Source organism: Heterocephalus glaber, unplaced genomic scaffold (assembly GCF_053883595.1).
Source record: "Heterocephalus glaber isolate CG9 unplaced genomic scaffold, H.glaber_assembly_v1.0 deba00001523, whole genome shotgun sequence".
In the NCBI taxonomy this organism is placed as follows: Eukaryota; Metazoa; Chordata; class Mammalia; order Rodentia; family Bathyergidae; genus Heterocephalus; species Heterocephalus glaber.
The window spans coordinates 24,234,969-24,250,217 of NW_028258327.1; the positions used below are offsets into that span (position 1 = coordinate 24,234,969).

Consider the following 15,249-nt stretch of genomic DNA (forward strand, 5'->3'; position numbering starts at 1 on the left):
GATAAACCCATAAGATTACAACAAGTGTAGTTATTTAGGTAATATTGATTAAATGAGGATCAAATGAGGAAGCTAGTCACATAGCAAGTATAAATGGACCAAACAAGGGTTTTTCTTGGAAGAAATGAGCTAGGAAGATTTTGATCCCTACCCATGGAATTATGTGGGTATAGTAGTTCTTCCTTTTTGAATCCTGGCCTTTTAGTAAATGTGCCTCTATTGTCTTTTTTGCTGAGGGTCTGGCCCTGGCCTTATAATACTTTCTAACTATTTTGGCTGTCTACAATAATTTGACTGTAAAACTTTCAAGCATTTATTCCCTGGAAAACCTTGAGATGCTACTGAAATTAATTTCAAAACCTTCAGAGCATTTTGATAACTCCTTTTAATGAAGTAATTTTATATTTTTGCTCTTTGCCCATGTTCTGGAAGTTTTCTAATCAGCATGGACTTTTCATTCCTTGAATGAATTTGTTTTTTAACCTTGATCCAAGAGTGGCTTAGTAAAGTATGAATTTTAAACAGGTAAGGGATAAAGTGTAGTTCTTGTTTCCCTGATAAAACCTAATTCCTGCCTTGCTCCTATTCTTCACCACATGAAGACCATGGTAGGGACATAATACTCTCAGGTCTTTCCACAGACCAATTTAAGGACATGACAAAGCAACTTCCATAGTGAAAGGAGAGGGAAAAGTACTGAGGAGGCTCCTTTCTGATTCATTAGCCACAGATGATAAATAGCCTGTGGGGTGGAGTGACTAGGTTAGAGTAAGCCCAGGGCAAATGATAAGGTACTTGCTCCATTTTCTTCTTCCTATGGTTTTAGCATGGAATATTTATCTGCAAATCTAAATATAAATAGCATAGAAGTAAACAATTATGTATGTAGATTCCTACATCAATATAAGTTCCTTAAATAAGTACATAAAGTTAAATAAGTTCCTTTGAAACTCTGGAATGACTAAATGGATGTGTGGAAAACAAGTACCCAAAGACCATTTTTTAAAATTTTTCAAAATCCAAAATAACTTACTAACTTTCCTATCAAATTGACATTGCTTTTTTTTCCCTCCTGCCTAAAGATTTCCCAATTTCCTTTCAGAGATTAGACTATATCTTTGTGAAAATGGTTTGGTCATGCTGTTTTCACTATGGCAAAATTTATTAACACTCCAAATTTCTACTCTGGCCTACGTGCTTTCTGTCAAGTTTATTCATCTATCATGAATGAATCTCTTGTATAAATCTCCTGAGTATAACCTTTCACACACATATTCTCCCTCTTCCATAAACCAAAAGGTCTGGAGCTCTGCCATTACATTAAGAGCTTCTGCTTAGAACTGTATTTGAAATGCCACATTTCTGGTGACATTACAGATTAATAGTTGGTGCTTATTAGTGACTTACTTGTATTCTTGGAAGGTCACTTGATGCTAACCCCTAGATATAGCTGAGGGTATCTGAGGTAACAAAGCTTATGTGTTATGAGTTGACTTGAAAAAGAAATAATATTCTCTTAAGATTATTCAAATTAAATAAAGCAGCCAATGAGGCTCTTTTATGTGTCTGATTTTAAAATTGTTATATCTATTTGAAATAATAAGGTACATTAATATGATGTTAGAAATTGGTAATGACAATTTTTTTATATCCTTTTATTGGTACATTTTAGGTGTACAACATAATGACATTTATCATTGGAGATATGCACCTTTAGGTAATGACAATTTTAAAGCAATAGTTGGCTGCTACTCATTCCAAGGAGAAATTTAGTTTTTTGAATGATATTTTTTGTGTTTGAGAAAAATTTTATTTGAAAATGAATATTTAATGTGCATTTTCTCTAACTCTAGCATCAAACTTTTCAAAATATGTAGGTAGATGAGAAATAAAAAGCCACATACTTTTATTATTTAGAGAATTAATAGTAACATCACATAGTATTTACAAATTATTTATTTATTTATTTATTTATTTATTTATTTATTTATTTATTTATTTATTATTGGTACCAGGGATCAAACTCTGGACCTTGTACTTTTGATGCAGGTGCAGTGCCACTGAGCTAAATCCCTGGCCCTCATTTACTGAGTTATAAGATAATCTGTTATTTACATGAATCTGGATTAAACAGTAAATTCAATGTCTATTGTTAAGGAAAAAGGCAAAATTCACTGTAGTTTTTTCACTTTAATTTTTTAACTTCAGGTTATTTTTGGTTTTGTTTTTAATTTGTTTATTTAAAAGAGAGCAGGGTGGATCTACACAGATGTTTGGCAGGGTAAGGTATTATGAGACTTACCCTCTCCATCTTAGAGTTGCATTATATGGTTGGCTTCAGTGCCAAACTGGCAAGCAGTCATGGTTTCAAAATATCCAACCATACTGTAGGGGGCTAATGAAATGTAATGTTGAACCATGACCTCAGTGTATTTTTGGAACAAAAAAAAAAAAAAAGAAAAAAATTGTGATCCCTAGAATTTTATAACTGGGTTTTTTAGTTTGTTTTTGAGACAGTCTCACTATGTTGCCCAGGCTGTTCTTAAACTCCTGGGCTTAAGTGATCCACTCCTCTCAGGCTCCCAAGTAACTGGGACTACATCATGTACCACATGCTAGGCATTAGAATATTGGTTTGGTTATATCCTCTTGGGTGTATTCGACATTTTTAAAAGTGTTTTTTCCTGAATATAAAAATAATAAATACTCTATGCAAATTTCAAACATTACATAACTGCAAGATGAAACACACTATCAACAGTCTTAGAGCATATTTTTCCAAATTAAAAAAATTTCTATTAATTATTCCATGTCTACTATGATTTTTAACATGGTATTCTTACTACAGCTAAATCATTACATGGCTCCAACAGATTCAAATATCTTTTCTTTCAAATATATAATTCTTTCACTGCTCCTTATAAATACTCCATGAAACTAGTCTAATTTGGTAATCTCCTAAATATTTAAGATGTTTAAGATACATTGCAAAATGGTGTGTTATGGCTAATTTAATACTCTGGGTGAGCACTAACACTTTTTTATAGGAATCACTGTTTTTCAAAAATATTAAAAGGAAATGTACTTCATTAAGCCAAACTGAAAACAATTTAGAAGATACTTTTATACTCAGAATAATCACCAGCAACTTTAACAATTGATACACTGAAGATGTATTTAGGCTTAAATCTAAATCTAAACTGAATTACACATACTCTCTAAATTTTTAGAGGGGGTTCTCAACTTGTTTACTTGTTCATGTTTTATACTGGTGTCAATAATTTATGTCAAGTGTACTGCCTACCGCATATTTTAGATGAACTAGACATATAAAAATGATGGGAACAGTTACATAGACCTCTTCCTAATTCTGTGTGTAAGAATGAAGTAGGATAAAAGAAATAAGGAGGCAAGGGAGTCATAACTAACAGTTGTACTTCATAAAAGGACTGCAACTTCCAGGAAACAGCTAAAATTGACTAAACTATAAATTGATTCAGTTAAGAAAGTAAAGTTTAGAAGCCTGGCAATTTGTGCATGTGTGGAGGCTGTAAGCAGGGCAAAGGGAATCACAGGCAGGCAGGCAGCAGAAAAACCAAGCCAAAAAGAGAATCAGAAAGATTCAGTGAACACCTCATTGATGACTAAGGCTCAACAAAGGCCTTCTAGATTGGCACAATTTCTTGCCCAGGAGCAAGATATCTATCCATACCCCTCTAAATGTCTCTATTTAATACATTTAATAAATATATTAATAAATTAAATGTGTCTAATAAATGTCTTTATTGTGTTTATATTGATAATTTTAGTATTGTAGTCATTTTTTGAGTATAAAAAGCCCTAAGCTGGGAGTCCCTTCTGGGCAACCCTTTTTCGGATCTCCTCCGAGGTTCATTTGGCTGGGGGCTGTTTGCTTTTGCTTTATAAGGAAGGCTGCTTTCTGCTTTCACTCTGTAATAAATATTTTTGGTCTGTCTTTGCCTAATAAATCCTACTCATTTCTGATGCATCCTGAAAGTTCTTTTTCTGTGATGAGAGTCAGCAAACATACAAACTTATTTTAAAAGAGTGGGTTAAATTCTTTATTTTAACCTTGGAGACTACACAACCAACCTGTTGACAAGACTGTATCTTCCAAATGGCTGCAAACAGGTCCCTGTTTGCACACAAGCTGTTCTTAGAAGATTTTTAACATTCCTCTCAGAGAGACAAGTTTTTGTGATGGTGAGGATCAAAAAGTATAGGAGGAGTGACAAGATGTGACTTCCAAGGGTAGCTTATCCAAAGGAAAAGCATTTTCTACTTTGTTCTCTGGATCACTTGCTCTGGAAACCTGCAGGCTCCATGTAGTTTGTCTGGCCTGAGGCTGCCATGCCATGAGGTATATTACATATGGAGAAAGCCTGTGGGGAGGAGTGAGATATGCTGGGACAGCCCCCAGCTACTAGTCAGTTACCCTTCTTTCCTAATCCTAGACACTGTGGTGGTTTTTTTGTTTTGTTTTGGTTTGTTTGTTTTTTTGGTACTGGGAATCCACTTGCCAGGCAGGTGCCCCGCCACTGAGCTAAATCCCCAACACTTTTTTTTTTTCTTTTCATTAAGTTTATTGGTACATTTTAGGTATAAAATACAGTGACATTCATTGTTAGGATCTTGTATCTTTACATGATGTATCTTATTTCTTATTTTTTCCCCATTTCCCTGCCCTCCCTTCACCCCCTCCGCCCTTCCCTATTTACAGAGACTTCGTTTCCATTTTTTCCTTTTCTCATATTTTTTTTCTTTTCCCTTCTTTCCTTTACCCTACCCTTCCCACTTCCCCAACTCCTTTAGATCTTTTCTTCCTTTTTCACATTACCAATTATATAATTTGAACCTTATTTACACTTTTAGTATTTCACACCAGAGAAACTATTCGGTATTTACACATGTATATCCTATTTATTTCACTTAAGAATATGGCCTCAATGTGCATCCATTTAGCTTTAAATGTCTTTAGTTTCTCATTCTTTATGGCTGAGTAGTACTCCGTTTTATAGAAAAATCACATCTTCTTTATCCAGTCTCCAGGCATTTGGGCTGTTTCCAAGCTTTAAGTATTACAAACTGTGCCACTATAAACATGAGTGCACATATACCACTGTGGTATGATTTTTTTAATTCTTTTGGAAAGATACCCAGCAGAGGGATAGCTGGGTCAAATGGGACCTCTAATCCTAGTTTTTTGAGGTATCTCCATATTGATTTCCACAGTGGTTGCACCAGTCTGCACTCCCACCAACAAAGAAGAAGGGTTCCTTTCTCCCCACAACCCTGTCAACATTTGTAATTGGTTGATTTCTTGTAGCAGCCATTCTTTCTAGGGTGAGATGGAATCTCAAGTGTTGTTTTCATCTGCATCTCTTGAATGACCAGTGATGTTGAACATTTTTTCATATGTTTATTTGCTGCTTTTACTTCTTCATCTGAGAAATGTCTGTTCATTTCAGATGCCCATTTTTGAATTGGGTCTTTATATTTGGGGGTCTGATTTTTTTGAATTCTTTATATATTCTAGTTAGTACACCTTTGTCTGTGGAACAGCTGGTAAAAATTTTTTCCTACATTGTAGGTTATATCTTAGCTCTGTTGGTGGTTTCTCTTGCAGTGCAGAAGTTTTTTAATAAGATGAGATCCCAGTTGTTGATTCTTTGTGTAAGTTCCTGTGCTACTGAGGATTTGTTCATAAAATCTTTTCCTATGCCAATGTCTCTGAGAATTCTACCTAACTTACCTTCCAGTAAGTTTAGTGTTTCTGTTTTAATATTTAGATCTTTAATCCACTTTGATTGTAGTTTAGTGCATGGTGAAAGACAGGGGTCTAGTTTTAATCTTTGGGAGGTTGAAATCCAGTTTTTCCAACACCATTTATTAAAGAGGCTATCTTTCTTCCAGTGAGAATGGTTGGCTCCTTTGTCAAAGATGAGGTAGCTGAGTATGTGTGGAGTTGTTTCCCAACACTGTGTTTTTGAAATGGGGTCTTGCTACATTGCCTAGACTGGTCTCAAATTCCTTGATTGAAGTAATCTTCTTGCCTTGGTCATCCAAGTAGCTGGTATTACAGGTACTCACCAGCCACTTTTTCACTACAATTACATGAGAAACCCTCAGCCTCAATTAAGCAGTCAAGCCCTTCTCAAATTTAGAATGCACAGAAATCGTGAGACAGAATGTCATGATTGTTATTGTTTTAAGCCAGTAAATTTTGAGGTAATATATTCGGTACCACTAAATATATAATTGGAATTGTGGGGGACCGCCTTATTGATTATGCCCAAAGCAGGCTGTAAGCAGGGCAAGCTATAAAGAGTTAACTGCACAATTGGCCTATTTTGAGAATCAAGTCCGGCCGAAGCCTATCTGCCGCCGAGGTCAGAGTGACTCTTACCTAAATTCTGTTCCCACAATTAAAACCTTCTTAACTAGAAGGACAAGGTTATTTGGTAACTACAGCCCTCTATTTTGTCTGTTCTAATTCTAAGAATGCTTTGTCTTTTCCTTTACAAGCCTTGCTTGTATCGGTAATGTGTCCATAGCAACTGCACATCCCATCACATATCCCCTTTACCCAATCTGACCATGACATCATCAATAAATAGCAGTGGCTTGGATTGGCCAGGGCCTTTGCTGGTTGCTCAGCCACGGCCATCCTGGCTCGCCACGTTTTAAATTCTGAGTTTTTCTTCAACCTTTCATTGTACACTGGGCAGGAGATTAGGGGAGGTCATAATTTCCTTCCTTCTTGCAGAATCTGAGTAGCTCTACTATTCCTTAACCTAGAGTAGAGGTTTGAAGTGGTACAGGTACAAAGAACCATGGAAATGGCAAGCTTTCACTTCCAATTTATAGGTGACCTAGGACCTAGATGGATACATTATGCTTTTAGTCATTTCCTTGTCAGTAGGACAAAATAATACACCTAAACTTATAGGAGGAGAGGTTTATTTCAGCTCACAGTTTTTAGAGGTTTCAGTTTATACTCAGTTTGCCCAAGACAGGAGAGGCACGATGGAAAGGTCTGATCGGGGAAAGCTGCTCACATCATGGTGACCAGGAAGCAGAGAGCAAAGAGAGGAGCCCGGAGGGGAAATATACCCTTCCAGGTCACATGCCCCGTGGCCTCACTCCAACTAGGCCTCACCTCCTAACAGCAAGAAAGCTTATAATGTCTCTATGATCCATTCACCTTCCAGAAGCCCATCTCTGAATACATAAGACTTTTGGAGGATACTCTAGGTCTAAATCACAATAATTATATATTGTAGAAACTATACTGTGGTGATATCTGGGAAAAACAAACAAACAAAGAAAAAATTTCCATGGATTTAACTGTATTTTCAAGCACTTTTATTCACAAATTTTAAAACATGAAAATTAAACAGAAGTAAGAAGTTTTAAAAAAGCACATTTTTTATGAAACAGATAAACAGAAGAATCTAGTACTAAATTCTTAATTCTACAAGTTTAGTACTTAATCTTACCAAGTCAGTTTACTCTACTCTCTAATGCCAAAATCTTTACTGAAACCATCAGTAAACTTTGTATTCTTAGAATAATTTGGTTTCTTGTAGTGATGTGTAGTGTTTCCTTTTCAAAAGTTCAAATTAAGCATATAAAGCCATGTGCCTGATTTATGTATTTATCTTGTTTGAATTTGACAAATACTCATATAGTGTTTATTATGGATGAGAATAGATCATCTTAGACAGAGGGAGGTAGGTAATTTGATAAGGGCACACAAGGGTTAGGGTGGCAAAGGTGGAATAGGAGCTTAGTATGTCTAATTCTAGAGTCCATATTCTAAACTATGCATCTTTGACAAGTACAATAGCTATTACTTGTCTAAATGAGTTCCCTCCCTTTCACAGTTGATGAAATATTTCTAAGAGTATCCCCAGTGGGGACAAGTCTGTTATAAACATGTAGGTGAAGCATTATTGATGCTATTTTATAGTTTTACCTGAAAAATACTTCTATTACTCAATTTTCAAGTACTTAAGTACAAAGTATCCCAAGTATTATGAAAAATACAATTAAAAGCATTATAAATGTTTAAACACCAGTCTTCACGTTACTCATTGCTGAAGTGGACCCTAATTTCTTTCACAGTTCAAACTTTGTAATGACCTTCTGTTTCTCCCTATACACCTATGTACACCATATGTAGTTTGAGGTTTAGTATACGGTACATGTTTAATCAACACTTTGAATAAGCTAAGGTGTAAATAACTATAGGAGGAATGGGAAATAACTTCATAAGTTGAATTAGATCATGAAGAAAAGAATAACATCTGTTATGTGCTTACTATGGGTCAAGCACCATATTAAGTGCTTCATGAATATTGAATCATAAGATTGTTATAACTTGTTTATTGTTTTAGTAGGACATAATTTCCAGATGCCAAGGAGTTTGTATTATTCAATACTGTACTGTTCTTCCAAGGCCTAGAGCAGGGGTTGGCATACAGTAAGTGATCAGTAAATATTTGCTGGATAAATGCAAAGATATCATTGATTTAATTCCCATAACTTTAAAAGGAGAGTACTTTTATTAGCCTCATTTTTCAGCTGGGGAAACTGAGGCCCAAAGAGAATAAGATCCCCAAAGTCAGAGAGCTAGAAAGATGTATACTTAATCTCCTTCCATCATACTTGTTATGTATTAAATTGTGTCTCCCAAAAAATATGATGAAGTTTTAATCCTTGCTCTCGGTGGATGGGAAACTAATACTCTTAAAACATTGTTGTGTTTACCAGAGTAAGTAAGAATTGCAAAAGAGTAATCAGAAAAAACATTTCAAATAATGGCAGCAGCGCTAGGAGTTTATGTAAAATTCCTCAAGCAGTTTGACTATCTTGAAGCACATTACTTATTTGGATACTTCTATCCCATAAGTTTGTTTAAAATGCAGTCTTACTAATTGAGAGGTTTATTCCATATGACACGTTATCAACTGGGACTTTCTGAAGTTTTAATAATTTAAGGAATGAAGCAACTAAGTTGACTGAGAAGGAGAAAAAGCATCAGGGTTTTGTAAAGAAAATAAATATTGTGTGTAGCACTTATAGTTAATAATTTATAACTTATAAAGAACTTTGTAGGTAAAAGACTAATTAAGTTGTATAACGAGTTACTTTACAAGTAATGTAACAACTATGTAAATATTGCAAAAATAGATATGTATATTTAATCTTCTTTAATCACTTAAAATATTTTATTAGCCAGACACAATGGAGCATACTTAAAATCCTAGCTACTTGGGAGTTTAAGGTGGGAGTATTGCTCGATTCCAGGAGTTCAAGTCCAGTATGGGTAATACAGCAAGACTCTGTCTCAAAAACAACACATTTAATTAAAGACTCAAATGCATTTGGGATTGGATTTGTGCCCTGTGATTCCATAGCCACTGGCCACATATTGTTACTAAGTGCTTGAAACACAGGCAGTGACAATAAAGTACTCAATTTTTTATTTGATCTGATTTTAATTTAAATAAAAAATCTGGTACTCAATTTAGATTTTAGAAAACTTGCAATAATTTGGGTATACGAATCTACTATTGCAATTGTTAGTTTTATAAAAAGTATGTTGTATACTCAACTAATTTTCACTAAGGCAAGAAAATCTGATTTTGACTTGATAGTATTCTCACCTATATAAAAGAAAATTAGAGATTCTAATCCTTTATTTCCCACCCCCTTCTTTTTCCCCAATGCTAGGGATTGAACTTGGGGCCTCAGTAATGCTAGATAAACTCTACCACAGGTTGACACCCCCAGAAAATATTAGCTAGAGTTTTTCTTGTATGTGGTTGTTTACTATGTTTTTCACAATAAACCTATTTTTACAGAAGATTAAAAATAACTGAAAATTTGGAGTTCCAGCTAATATTTATGTGGAAAAACGGGTTCTCACCACTATTTATTGAAAGTATATATGAATGTACAAAATGGCTCTTTTGGCTTATTATTACTCCTGACTGGAGTTCTTTTAATAAGAAGTAAACATAAGGACAAAAATGTGAACTTTATCTGTACTGTCAAGGTTTTTGTAATCTCTTTATAATGCTGACTTGGAAGAAGAAATCATATACTCTTTTTGTTATTCTCTATATCAGCTTTCCTACCTGTACTTAAATCTCAGAAACAGAATTAGGCAGGTTATATATCTAAATTAATATAATAAGAACTTCATTATAATAGGGTTCTGGCATACTGATTATTTTTGTTTCTCCTTAAGCATTTTGAGTTTGGCTTCTAGGCCTGCTGTTTTATATCAGATAAAGCACTCTAACTGTAATGTGCCTCAGTTAATTCATGAGAGTGAGTTTTATAAAGGATATCTTCTCAGATATTATAGGGTTAGAATTCATAATGCAAGGTGTCATTTAAACACAAGTAATGCTTTAAAAGAACTTTGTGATGCCAGTGAAATGGTCGCTATAAAATCAGCTGACTAGATAATTCAAAGACTAGGCCAAGGAAGCTTCTAAATATAAATAGGGCCAAAACATAATTGCTGCAACAAATATTTTTGATAAGGTAAAGTGGGATAATTAGAAGGAAATAGTCATTGGAAGTGCGACTAGTTTATGTAGCTATACAGTCAACAATTAATCCCAAAGAATGTCTTCTGTAGCGTCATTATGTAGAGGTGAATAGGACAGAAGCTAGTCATCTTACTTCACTGAAAAGGAAATTGAGGTACAGAAAGCTTGAGACTGCAGCTATTCTTGTGCAAGTGGTGGAGCACTCCTTTTAGCTGACTTAGATCTGACTACTCCTCTAGCCCTTGAACCTGCAAGTATAAATGTCAATGATACAATAACAGGATTTTAGCACTCAAATATCATTTACTCTAATCTTGTTTTAATAAAGGACAAACTGAAGCCCTAGAAGATTGAGTTACCCACTGTTACTCAGAAAGCAGTAATTCTTGAACATCCTGGTTTCTAGAATGTGCAGAAAATTATACAGAAGATAAATAGGATTGTTCATTAGATCTTTGTGCCCCAATACTTTTCCTCTTAATCGCAATCAAGTAAAATTCCCATTGGGTAATCTACAGGACCTGAAAAGGTGTCATGACCCTGTGCTCCTCTCTTTTCCCTTTCAGTTCCACAGAAGCCTAGGTTTTCTAGGTCAAGGTTGATTCCCTACTGCCTCAGGCATGGACATGACTATCACCCAGGACAGGCCGGAGCTCTGAGGTCAGGGGAAAAGAGTTTTTAAGAGACTAACAGGGAGGGGTATTCTGATTTTTCTCAGTTAGCTCAAGTGTCCTGTCAGTAACCCTGGTCCACCTGGAGTCCTCCCGCCCTGCAGTCCCCATCACGGTGCAAGAAGCTTTCCCCTTCTGCCTCTCCCTTCCCCACAGTTTCCCATCTTCCATAGGCACCTCGGGGACCTGGCCTGACTCCCACTTGGGGTCTCAGATGTAGGGACAACACTCAGTGGAAAGCATTTAGGATGTCCCACACAAACACAGGTCATCCGGGTGATGTACTACCCAGACACAGGCTATTTGGGCGACTGTAAAAGGTGATGAGCGCCCGCCCTGGGTACCCTGGAACGCACAGCTTGCGCCCCCCCCCCCGCCTCACCCCCTCCGCCTCACCCCCCCGCACTCGGTGGCGGTGGCGGGTGCCCAGCTCTTCCTCCTCCTCACCCGCTAGTTAGTCGATCGCCCGCCATGACTCAGCGCTTCTTGCAGGCTGCGTGACCTGGGACACTGCTCGGCTCGGGCTCCTCCCGCTGCGTCCGTCCACCCCCTCTCGCCACTCTCGCCACTCTCGCCCGCCCCCGGCCACAGGCTCTTTCTGGGCGCTGCTGCCTCCGCACTCGGCGGAGTCGCCTGGACAGCCTCGGTCGCTGCGCAGTGCCTCAGCACGCAGAAGACCCCGCCGCAGCACCCCCACACCGGCAGCCATGGAGTCCCGAGCCCTGCGTTGCCTCCACACGGACCAACGCGGCTATCTGCTGACCCGTGACCCGCACCTCAACAAGGTAAGCGGAGGGCTTCGTTGGGCTGGGTGGGCCGCGCAGTGGGGCGCTCTGAGGTCTGTGCGGTGTGTGCATGCGTGTGCGTGCGTGTGCGTGTGTGTGTGTGTGTGTGTGTGTGTGTGTGTGTGTGTGTGTGTTTGCGCTTGTGCGGGAGGCGCTGGAGCCTGGGCACCTTAGCATCCCACTTGGGAGTGGAGGGAAGGATGTGACTTGTCTTGTTTGGGCCACGGTTCCCCCCTAAACAAGATCCCAGCCAAGAGAAGTAGTACCAAGGTGCCAAAATTGGGTGTGTTTGTGGTTTGTGACGGTGGCAGGTGGGCTGCCTTGTCAGTCCCTAGGTGCCACCCACTTGCTGGTTCCACTGTGTGTGGCCGTAATTGGAGACTGCTGTGGAGCGCAGTGGCCCTGCTGGTCCAGCCCGAACAGAAATGGGTTCTGAGTACCTCGGAGCACATTAACCAACTGGGATTCCAAGGCCTCTTGGTTTCTAGAGTGACACAGTTAAGAGTCTGGGAATGCGTGGTGGGTGGCTTCTGCCTTGGACACTTTGCATGACATAGTTTGGTAGAAAAGCCTTTCTTGGACTTGGCACTGTGTGTAGAGCTTTTTTGTTTTTAAATTTCTTTCTTTTAAAAAGTCTGGTCTTTCTGTAGTTAGAAAATTTGTTTTTTTTTTTTTTTTTTTTTTAAGAACCTGTCCTGTTTTTATTGAAAGGGAATTCAGTATATGCCTGTTTGAGAGATTTTCTTTTCAAATCCTGGCAACTTTCCCTTTTTCTTTACCAGTAATGTAAATATCTCAGACCTGTCTCTAAAGAAAGTACCTCAAAATTGATCGTTTTGCTTCTGTAAATACTAAGTAGTCATACTGTGTGTTGTCTTACAGCCAGTTTGTCTCTGGATTGTTCCCTTTCTGTTTGTATGTGTGTACTGACATTTCCTATTTGTTCAGTACATTGAAAATGCCATGAGTCAGCACAGAGGTCTGTTGAGTTACTTTGATTGTCTGGAACAACCTTTTTTATTAAGTACGGGTCTTCAGCTCCCCCGCTCCCATGTTACTGGTGATTTGTTGATAGCTGGAAGATTTGTGATTTATTTTAAAAACTTGTAGCTGCTGCTAGTTGTTTCTGTGGTAACAGGCAAGTTTTACAAATCTATGATTGCTTAGTGTTTGTGGTCACAAAGTTTAAAAATTTAAATAGTTCTTACTTATTTTTCTCCCCTCAAAATCAATTTGCCAATTTAATTCTTTCTCTTCATTTTTATTATTCTGAAGATTGGGGCCTATTTTCAGTAGAACAAAGGTAAAATTTGATGTGACAAAGTATTTTATGCCTTTCAAGTATTACTTGCCTACTGCAGTATATGACCAAATTATAGGTTGGCATTTTACAAGACCACGTAAGTATTATTACCTGTTTGATTTTCTTCAAGACAGGGGCAAGAGTGTCTAAGAGGAGATGGTATTGGGAATCTGAGCAACAGTAATTATGCCTTTACTATATTTGTGTCAATAATTTATAATATTAAAATCTTTTTGATTCCTGTTTACCTGTGACGATACCTACTTCAGAATAATAGGGTCATGAAGATCTTCCACCCAAGGCAGATAGTTGCAGGATTAATATATTAAGAACACGTTTGTAATTTATAAATGAACTTTGTATTATATCAAATTGGATTCAAAACCTAACTTACTAACTTTGGGGCAATCAGTATAATGAATTTTATTCATTTCTAAGACCTTAGTGTGGTGGCTTATGGAAATAGTGTGACCTTTATATGTAACACTGAGTCTACAACACTGAGATCTTATTGACCACACATGAAAGACCTCCAGGCCTTTATTAGTAGTCCAGGAATATATTTTGGTCTTATAATACTTGGCTCCAAAGAGACTAGCTCTAATAGTATCCTCACTTTCCCCTAACAGCCCAGCCTGTCACCTGGTGGCAGAAAGGCTACTTTAACCATACTAACATATACTTTTATCACAGTATCTTTGGTTAACTACAACAACAGTTTTACAGGTTTCATTTCTATTATTATAATCTGTTCTACAAATAAATATGAAAACAATGTCTTCATAAATTTGCATTTTCTTCACAGAATCCATTACTCAAGTATAGTATGTTGTTATTTCCTATTATGTTGAATATAAAATCAATCCACCAATTGTACTGTCTTGTCTAAATTTATCTTACTAGTTCCTCAATTTAGCCATCCATTGAAAAGATATGTGTTGATTCTCATATTTAATTCTTTCCTTTTTGTGTGTAATTCCTACAATCAGAATATCATTTGTTGATTATTAATAATGATCTCTCTATGGAAGCCTTCCCTAATTATCTTAGTCCCATTCTCATTACTTAACACCTGTGGTTTTTTTGGTTTTTTTTTTTTGGTACAAGGGATTGAACTCAGGACCTTGCTCTTTCAAGGCAGGCACCAGAACCACTGAGCTAAATCCCTGGCCCCTAACACCTGTGTTTTTATGTATTCACTTGTACCATATCTTTTTTTGTTGGCTTTTTTTTTTTGGTGTTTTTTTTTCTGGTACCAGGCATTGAACTCAGGTCCTTGTGCTTGTGAGGCAGGTGGCGGAACCACTGAGCTAAATCCCCAGCCCCGTATCATTTTGTATTTACATTTTTTCTTATTTATCTTGGTGGTTATAGGGCAGGGATCAGAATTTTACTACATTATTTTGCTCAGTGGACATTAAACAAATGTATGAATGATCCATGTTTTATTATTATTTTTGTCTTTAAACAGTTCTTTTTAAGCAGATAGTTTATAAAGTAGTAGTTTGTACATTGTCTTAATATAAATAACCTCTTTAATGTGATTTTGTGGAAATAAATTCAAATTGAAATCTAAAGCTCTGCTGACTCTATATAATTACGTTAAATAATGGAATATATAGGCAGAAATTTAGATTTTGGTTTAAGCTTGACAATCTCATGAAATTTTAATTACTTATTGGATAATTTAGTCTTGATGTAATCAAGGTTAACATTAGACAAGATATAAATTAAAAACAAAACAAAATCTACGAGAAATAGAATCTTCATTGGCAATAATTCATGTATGACTCTATATCTTAGTATTTGGTTATATTCAAATATGTATTATTCCAGGTACAATTTCATCATAGAAAATTGGGAAAATACTCTTGCCTCACACTTAGGTGATTCACTATTTT

General features: G+C 36.8%; 1 protein-coding gene and 1 long non-coding RNA gene across 2 annotated transcripts in view; one reads left to right on the forward strand and one right to left on the reverse strand.

Moving 5' to 3' along the window:
* LOC147825003 (uncharacterized) overlaps positions 1-11,820 on the reverse strand; it is a 58,059-nt gene extending 46,239 nt beyond the window's left edge. Inside the window, exon 1 of the long non-coding RNA XR_015441565.1 lies at positions 11,708-11,820. This is a non-coding gene — a long non-coding RNA (uncharacterized LOC147825003). The remainder of the gene's footprint in view (positions 1-11,707) is intronic.
* Positions 11,711-15,249, forward strand: part of Me1 (malic enzyme 1) — a 200,663-nt gene continuing 197,124 nt past the window's right edge. The window contains exon 1 of the mRNA XM_004860271.4: positions 11,711-12,045. Within this exon, the coding sequence (XP_004860328.1) occupies positions 11,968-12,045 (78 nt within the window). The 5' untranslated portion in view covers positions 11,711-11,967. The remainder of the gene's footprint in view (positions 12,046-15,249) is intronic.